General features: G+C 37.6%; 1 protein-coding gene across 1 annotated transcript; it reads left to right on the top strand.

The window, feature by feature from the left end:
- Positions 1 to 185: 185 nt before the first annotated feature.
- Positions 186 to 8780, top strand: LOC131136992 (uncharacterized). Its single transcript, XM_058084409.2, has 6 exons — positions 186 to 824; positions 1775 to 1947; positions 2573 to 2791; positions 5100 to 5260; positions 5341 to 5473; positions 7082 to 8780. Exons 1-6 carry the CDS (start codon positions 569 to 571, stop codon positions 7256 to 7258), a joined length of 1119 nt encoding a protein of 372 aa, XP_057940392.2. The 5' UTR covers positions 186 to 568; the 3' UTR covers positions 7259 to 8780.
- Positions 8781 to 9461: the final 681 nt, after the last annotated feature.

Below are 9461 nucleotides of genomic sequence, written 5' to 3'. Positions count from 1 at the left end.
ACTTTATTTACACACAAACTTATTTAATGCCATGGACAGTTCGAAATGTACGGCCTTACCTCACCTCATAGTGGCGCTCAAGACGCTGTGTGGTATTACCTCGTAGAAGAAGAAAACGGTAAAGCGCCTCCAACCAAAGACTATACAGCAAAACCACTCGACATCCGCTTCCGTCGGGTTTGGCCGCCATGATAGAAAGCCGAATCCAGAAAAAATATATTGAAAACATGCACTCGGCACACTGCTCAGCCATTAATTGCTCGAATAGTCGGTCCAAAAGAGCATTTTTGTCATTTTTCAGGTTACACGGAAACAAAGACAGGTATTTATAACACTGGTTGTTGTAAAGAAACAGAATATTTTGCTACGTCTTTTGCTTTCTATCATGGCGGACTTTCAGCTCTCTACCATACTTCACCCTGTTCGGTTCATTTCCGTGAGAGTCACTCATCCTGTTGTTAACTCTAGAGTCTTTGCTCAAACTAGGAAGTGAACCAGACGGCTTCAGGTAGCAGGTAATAAAGTTATTAAGTGTTTTGTTTTATACTCGTAATCTTCGGGTGTACTCATGACTGACATCGACGGAAATAACAGCCATCAAGGCGAAGACAACGACGAAACAAATTGCCGGATTGTCCCCAGGATAGATAACGACCACGACGTTCCACCGGCTTATCTTGCCAGTCATGGACGTAGTAAAAAGATAGTCTTACATGTGGACTTGAACAACACCATTCTGGTGTCAGACGCCGTGACTTGCCAAGGGACGATTGCTGCCCTGGACTATTTCATGACGACTGTCACTTGGGGGAAAATGAACAAAGGTAAGAACATTTTTGTCCTCGGTGCTTGATTAAAAACGCGACATTTTCGGGATGTGCTGAGTCAGGTGTATATAATATATGTATTGGAAATACACTAAACTGTTTAAAGACGACATATTTTTTACAGAATACCGCTCCATAATCAATGTATAGAGAAGTTATAAGAAATGGAAAATTGTTGACACTATATATTTTCCTGTGGAATGAAAACTATGCCAAATGGAAGTGGACATGGGGCTTAAACTGCAACGTTATTGTCTCCGCTGTGCTAATTTTACAAATGCAACAGTTGGTAATGTAGTACATGCAGTGCCGTATTATAAAGTTAACTTCTGAATGGCAGCATTGATGGCAATCCAGGGGTGTAGATGTAATACAAGTCTTTCTACAATTTTGGCAGACAAATGTCGATTTTTTTGCTGAAAGTTCCCAATTTCCCTTTTTCAGTTTTTAATTCCCCTTTAGTTTATTATGGAATTTAAATGACATATGAAGTGTTAACTTGTTAAGTTGACTGGTTCAACATTCATAGAAAATGGGCCTATGTGACAATAACTGGAGGATATTGTACTCCAACCTTATAAACGTTATATCATATCATTCATTCATTAATTAATTCATTCATTTTCTACCGCTTATCCTGACAAGGGTCGCGGAGGGTGCTGGAGCCTATCCCAGCTGTCTTCGGGCGAGAGGCGGGGTACACCCTGGACTGGTGGCCAGCCAATCACAGGGCACATATAGACAAACAACCATTCACACTCACATTCATACCTATGGACAATTTGGAGTCGCCAATTAACCTAGCATGTTTTTGGAATGTTGAATGAGGAAACCGGAGTACCCGGAGAAAACCCACGCATGCACGGGGAGAACATGCAAACTCCAAACAGAAATAGCCGAGGGTGGATATCATATCGTAAACAAACAAAATATCTCTGCATTTGCAGGAAAATGGGAATGGCTGAGTGACTCTCCTTCCCTGCTCCCACCATGTGATGGCGCTGTCAGCTACTACTCTCAGTTTGGATCTACTCACGGCTTCACCTCTGCAGCAGGCCGACGCTTTCACGGGATTCTGCAGGAGCATCTCAACCTGCTCCGCTGGCCTGAGGGCGTGAAGGTGAGCAATGTTGGAGACAGAACACAGTTAACTTTCAAGTAAAAAGTAAGTATAAACAAGTAAAAACTTAAATTAAATGACATTTTAACTGATGGTGGCGTTTTTAGGAATTGTAAACAAATATGGCTTTCCCTTACGAGCAATTGCTCGCAAGTAAACAGGAGCAGAGCTTTGGGGAGGGCAGAGAGCTTTTCTGGCTGACAGCCACGCCCATATAAGGAAGTCCGTCCATTTGTGACATCACAAAGGAGCAGTTTTACCACACCTTCTGAAACAGAGCGTTTTGAGCCGTCACAAACTTCTTTCAGGGCTCACTTCCAAATGCGCAAACGTCATTATCTGAAATTTTGGCATCATTTAACATGAGAATACAACATTCTAACTGCATTTATAGGTCTGCACTTTATTTAACAATAGAACATGATTGAATGTTATTGACTTCTGGGTGTTTTTTAACAAGGTAGTGAAGCGGCGATCACGTCACATTGTTTCTTGTTTTTACACAAGTAAGTTTAACCACAAGTAAGAATTCAAATGATGGGAAAATAGACTACAAAAGCTTTTGTTGCTCTTCCATTGTATGTTTTATACACCAGATGACTGTATACTGACTGACTCCCCGCAGGGAGACCGAGAGTTGACGATAAAGGCTGAGGATGGACGACTTTACCACTGGATCGTCCCTTCCTTTTTCCAACTGCTCAAAGACCTGACCCAGCAAGGGACCCAGTTCGCCGTCCACTTCCGTACATTCGGAAGCGACCTACCTCGTGTGCTGAGTGCTGTATCCAAAGCTCTAACTCAAGGGGCTCATCCTCTCTTTCCTGATCTCCCTGAACTGAAGGTGAGAAAGTGGCATTCAATCACAGCATTGCCTCGTGATGATTTAAACTGTCACTCATAATTTGCAAACCAATTTCAACAACATGGGTTAGAAAATAAATCAGTTCATTGAATTTCCAATGGAAGGCTGCTATTGCTGGGAAATTGGAAATATGAAATTTGGACATATTTTGGATTTGCAAAGGATTCTGAGTGGGAAAGAATTCAAGACAATCAACCTATAAAATGCAGGAAACTGGAGCAAAAACTTCCAATATGATGAACCATTTCCACGAACCAACATCCACTACTTTTCACCGAGTGCAAGGTAAGTAAACTTGCATTTGAATGCATGCTTTGTCTGTCAGAGGTTGCTTTTGTTTAGCAATAAAGGAAGCTTAAGTTCCGTGCTTGCGAGCATTTTCCTTTAAAAAGAACAGGCCTTTATATTATTGAGTGCTGTCAGTGACAGGAAGTAGCGTGTGCACATGACATGTATGTTTCTGCTCACGACATACTACACCAGAGCGGAATGTGTTATTGTTTCTGTGGTTTTTCTGCTGTGTACGACCGCTGCTACTTCATTATCGCTTTGTGATTTAATTCAGTTTTTGATTTAATAATAATTTAATTGAATCGAGTGAAACAGAAAGGCTGACATAGATCCGAGAATAAAAAGTTTGTGTTAACAACAAACCCGAGTGGAAACACTGCAACATGTTTTTTAGTAGTTTAGTATCGTTAGTGTGTGTGACTGGCAAATTATGTTGACTAATAATAATGATAATAACTCTGCTTTCCCCTTATTTATAGAGCAGGCGTGCTGCAGGCAATTCCAACACTAAAGCTGCTAAAGCTAAATCATAATCTGCCATGAAAATATATTGTGTTTGTTGTTGTTTTTTTTTTAAATAAAACATTTTTTAATAGACTTCAGTGTGTGTATCAGGACTTTGTAAACATTTTTAAGAGTATTCAACAATATGGTAATGGTAATGGTTTTATTTCATTTGAACATGCATCAGATTACGTTGATTGAGTGCATTACATAATCAGTTCACAGTTCCACATGTCCAAAAGGAGTAGGAAGAAGCAAAGCTTATTAAATCCGACCCCTCCATCTGGTACTTTTACAATCAGTAACTGTTACATTTGTTCACTTCCTGCTTTCCATAATACAGTTTAAGGTTTTTTTGTTTTTTTTTAATAATGTCCTCGTACCGAGGTACAAGGTGATATGACCATCCAATGACATAATGGGTACCATAGTAAGTGTCAATATAGTGATATATATAGCACATCATGACTGGTTCAAGACTCTTCATCCTTGTATTTAGCAAACATCAACTGCTTGTATTGTTTCTTGAATTGGCTCATCGTTGTGCATTGTTTGACTTCCTTACTCAATCCATTCCATAGTTTGATTCCACATACTGAAATGCTATGGCTTTTTAACGTAGTCCTAGCATAGAAGTGTTTCAAATGTAGTTCTTCCCTGAGATCATATTTCTCCTCTCTTGTAGAGAAGTATTGGATTACATTTGTAGGGAATTGGCTATTTTTAGCCTTGTGCATTATTTTAGCTGTTTGAAGATTAACAATATCAGCAAGTTGAAGTATTTGTGATTTTAGAAATAAGGAGTTAGTATGTTCTCTGTAGGCGGCATTATGAATTATCCTTACTGACCTTTTTTGCAGTACATTTAGCGAGTGAAGATTGCTTTTATAGTTATTAGCCCATATTTCCACACAATAAGTAAGATATGGTAGAACCAGAGAGCAATAAAGAGTGTGGAGTGATTTCTGATTGAGAACAATTTTTTTTTTGTTCAATATTGAAATATTTCTGGTCACCTTATGTTGTATATTTGTAATATTTATTTGTATATATTTGTATATATAGTTTTCAAGCTCATATTTTCATCTATTGGGATCCCCAGAAATTAATTTTTTTTCACCCTTTCAATGTCTACACCGTCTATTTATATTTGCTGGTGATGTTACCAAACAGCATGATTTTAGTTTTACTTAGGTTCAAGGACAATCTATTATCATAAATATTGTGATAATGATATTGATTGTGATACACGGAGCACATAACAACACATGAACAAAACACGGAATGTGGGCTAATACTTGATAATTTGGTTGTATATTTGCATATGATTGATTTGAACAGTGCTCCTTGTCCATTGATATTTACTATAATAAAAACTGTCTACAGTTGAGTGAGCCCAGCCCCTATCTGAGAAAATACAGTATGTGATGTACAGTCTATACTGCAATATTATTGGATACAAACTTACTTCTCTGTGACTCTTCTTTCTCAGTTAAGCGTGAACAAGACTCCGGGCAAAATCCGCTGTAGCGCCAAAGGCGTCCTTCTGACCAGGGGCGAAGAACGTCTGTCAAGTCGTGATGGCGAGAGAGGCCTATACGAGTACCTCAGCACCACAAGCGGGTTAGGAGGATTCCGGGACGACTATGAATGGTACCCAGCACGCCCGGCGTGTACAATGACGGCTTCCTCCATGCGTCCTTTTTTACAATTTCCATAATGTTTCCATCCAGGTGGCTGACAAATAAGTATTCCATCCGTGGTGGGAAGCCTTTGTGGGTAGACCCCTTTGACGACAACGTTCAGCACATCTTCATAGATGACAACATCCGACAAGATGATGAGGACACGGTAGTGCATCCAAAGGTAAGCATGCTTATTTTAGCCTAACTTGAACCCACATATAATAAGCAGGAGGTCCTTTTTTTTTTACCTCATTAATTATTCATGTAACTTTTTGGTAAGGAAAATGTCAAGTCCCATTGATGGCAACAGCATGTAACTTCAGACTCAGCTAAACAGTAAACTGCTGACTTGCCGTTTTTGCATTGGCTCACCCCCTTGTGTAAACATTTAGATGAAAGCCGAATATGTGCAATTATGTTTTAGTCGTTAAGAGCACTGAATGATGCTGCTGAGTCTCACACTGAGACTAATGAGCAGAATCATAACAAAAACAAACATACACCATAATCTCCATTACATTTTGCAGGCTAAGGGAGAATCGTATAATATTTAGTTGGATATTAGATAAAATTGATGCTGATGCTGGACTTCTTTTTTTCCATTTTTGTTGAAGACATTTAATTACTCAGTAAATGCATGCAGGAAATGTAATGACACAATTAAATTTTAGGCTTTAAATATGTGAGCCTGCTTATCTTTCATCTTCTCTTCTCACCCAATACTACTTCTAACACAACTTGCTGAGGATTCTACTTGTTTTGGAATAAGAATTCCACAAAGGCCAAAGAAAAAGCAATGCAAACGTCAGGAACTGCTGAGCTCTTGTGATACACGCTGAAGATAAATTGTTATGGCCATAGTCTGAACTGGACCAGGTATTGATCGGTAATTTGTGGTGTTTTAGAGCAGGGGCCTCAAACTCAATTTACTTGGGCACCACTGGAGCGAGGGTCTGGGTGAGACTGGGCCGCATCAGGTTTTCCAAAAAAAAAAAAAAAAAAACGCATTTATTAAAAACAGAAAAATGAATAAACTTTGCTTTGGTTCCGATTTTCTACAAGAAAAGCTCTGATAAAACATTCCACAGTTCTCAAATATCTTACTTTTTATTTTTCTACACAAAATAAGATGAAAAATAAATAAACAAATCAAGAATAAAGAAAATCAATCAGTAATAAATAAATAAATATAATAATAATAATAAAACGGCAAATAATAAAAACTTAAGAAACCACATATAGTTGGTGGGTAGACAAATTATTTTTTTTCTGATTAAAATTAACAAAGTATTATTAGAGCCCTGTAGACATGACAAAACACGACTATAGTCACATTTATACTCTTTTTATTTACAACATATTGCGCAACTGCAGGGTCTTGAGACACATGCTAACTCACAAACTAGAGAGCTAGCAACCTAAACGGTAGCCTTCAAGTTATTTCCTTTAAACTTAAATAGCCAAAAACTTACCACTTCCACACGGATAGGGAGGATAACTATTAACAGTTATTTAACCTTTAACATGAGCATTAATCAAAGGTAATAATTTTTTCTGGGTACATGATACCATACAGCATCCATATCAAACTTGTGCGGGCCGCACTAACATTAAACTTTCATATCAAGGCGGGGGCCTCAAACTAGTGTCCTGCGGGCCACATTTGGGCTGCATGTTTGAGACCCCTGTTTTAGAGCATCCTTGTGAATTTCCATGATGATATTTTAATCCGCATCTGCAAAGTGTCTTACAAAAGGTGTTGTGTGTTGTGTGTGTGTGTATTGTCCAGATTTTCTTGGAGCCAGGCTCCGCCAACACTCGCACAGCTTGCATCTCTGAGCTTTACGATATCGCCCTCATCCAGACTGACCTCCTCAAAGCCATTTCTGAGCCAGACTACTTCACCCGGCGTGTTCGCATCTGCCAGGAGAACTATGCAAAAAATGTCCAGCAGGGGTCTAGCTAGGGCACAGCTCAATGCCTCCCTCACCGCTTTACCTCCGATGTGATCCCAATGAATGCCACTTGAACTCAGGGGTGTTAGAAATATGGATTGTTGTAATGGTACACTAGAGAAGGTGAGTTTCTTCCTTCCATAATGATTTGATGATTAGATGGCATCTAAAAGAACTAAATACATTTGAAAAGTGTTCTGGACTGTATTTATTGGATGAACTAATTATAATGCAGAGTATGACAAACATCAGTTAAATATATCATACAATCCACCTATTAGCCAACAGAATAGGGCTTTTCAAAACGTGACAGAGTGAGCCTCCCGTCATACATTTGCCTCACCACTGCCATGGAAACATATTTTAAAAGACAAAGTTTTGAATAATTAGTCACCAAATGAACCAAGACTGCCCGAGACACTGAATAATGCAGCCATGCAAGCAATAATTGCTCGACTCTTTGCGGTGGTAGCTCAGTAATTGGGGTCAAAGGACGCCTCCAAATGTTGACATTATTTGTGCAACCCGTAGCTTTCTTGTGGGGTCACTTGAATGCGTCATACTTGTATGGTCTGCATACAATATTAGAAACAAAGTCACAGACTCGGGTATTTAGAGTCCGCGTATTTAGTCATATGCTCAATGTTGAAGGAACTGAGACTGAGCAAGCATGTGGGATGCATCCGAATGCTTTTATTCCACTTTTTATGATTGACCCCAATCACACCCGTATTTAGATACAGTGGGATTACACTAGTGGTGGTTGGAATAATTATCCCTAGACGCCAAATACTATAAGATGACATGGTCAATATCGTCTTATATTTGTTTCCAAACATTGATTTTCTGTTTTTTGTTTTTGTTTGTTTATTCAGTGAATTTTGTCTTTTGACAATATGCAGGATGTTGTATCTGTGAAGGCGTACAATGTGATGTGGATCAAAATTAGAATTGTTGAATGAAAAAAAAAAATGAAATCTTAACATCCCAAAACCCGTACGACAAGATATGTGTTCATATGTTAGACCAATTAAGTAATATGTGCTAAAATCTGAAATATTTAAAAAATAACCTAAATAATCTGCCAACAGAACTTGACTTTTGACATTACTTTTGCTTATTTTTAACACATGTTACTTAAGTTAAACAAATAGATGTCATATTGTAAATGTTTTTGCCGCAGAGTCTGTACTGTACTGAAGCCCATTGTATTTAATTCTGTTTTTCTCAGGTACATTTTGAAGACAATGCAAATATTTTTAAAACACTGGGTTTTTGTATTTTTGTTCATTATTATTATTATGTATCTTTTATTTTTCTTATTTTATTTGTGTGCTTTTTTTATTATTAACATTTTTATTAATGATGCCATGAGTTTGTTCTTTGTTGCTTGAAAGGTTTGTGGTTCCCCCCCATGATGTTTGCATACCAAAGGTCAGTTCCAGTACACATTGCTTATTTAATGATATTGTATGCTTCCCCCTTTTCCTCATGAAAACATATATGAATTGGTGTTAAATAAACATGAACAACATATTATCGGATGTGTGTGATGTCATGTGGGGGTTCATTTGTGGGTTTTTGGTTTTCATGAAGAACATACTGAATTTCATCTGCCTTGCATTTAATATTTATATTCTGTATATGTGATTTGTCCAGACATTCTAAGAGAAATAGGAAGCGGAAAGGATCACAAGGAAAGCTTTAATAGCCAACATGAGGTATTTTCCATGATATTCCTAGCAGTATTCCTGTTTAATGAGTGATGGATGAGCTAGATGATACCTAATGATGCTGTTGAGCATAATAGGATCAATATGCATGTTAGTGTAAATTATTAATTTAATACTAATTATTATTATTACAAACATTATTATGACCATGTTTTTTCAACCAATCAAATTTAATAATAATAAAAATAATAATTAAACAATAATAATAATAATAATAATAGTTATTATTATTACTACTATACTATTTTAATAATAATTAAAATAATAATTAGACATTATTATAATAATAATTATTAATGTTATTATTTTAATTATTAATAAATTTGATTGGTTGAAAAAACATGGCTCCCATCAAGCACCATATCTTTCCAGAGAAGGGCAGGACTTAGCAGCTAATTGTCCATAAATCATAGACCATTTGTGTAATGCCCAAGGGGCGCCACAAACTGCAGTGCTTAGTCTGTCCACACGAGGGCAGCAA

This window comes from Doryrhamphus excisus, linkage group LG17, assembly GCF_037039965.1.
Source record: "Doryrhamphus excisus strain RoL-2023G ecotype Guam linkage group LG17, RoL_Dexc_Guam_v1.1, whole genome shotgun sequence".
NCBI lineage: Eukaryota > Metazoa > Chordata > Actinopteri > Syngnathiformes > Syngnathidae > Doryrhamphus > Doryrhamphus excisus.
The sequence above is the reverse complement of the archived record's forward strand: the minus strand, read 5'-3'. Positions and strand labels throughout refer to the sequence as shown.

Excerpts from the sequence above, each read along its gene's own strand:
- LOC131136992 (XM_058084409.2), top strand. The coding sequence starts at position 569 with ATGACTGACATCGACGGAAATAACAGCCATCAAGGCGAAGACAACGAC. Across the intron at positions 1,948-2,572 it reads GCTGGCCTGAGGGCGTGAAG|GGAGACCGAGAGTTGACGAT; the intron begins GTGAGCAATGTT and ends GACTCCCCGCAG. Across the intron at positions 2,792-5,099 it reads CTGATCTCCCTGAACTGAAG|TTAAGCGTGAACAAGACTCC; the intron begins GTGAGAAAGTGG and ends CTTCTTTCTCAG.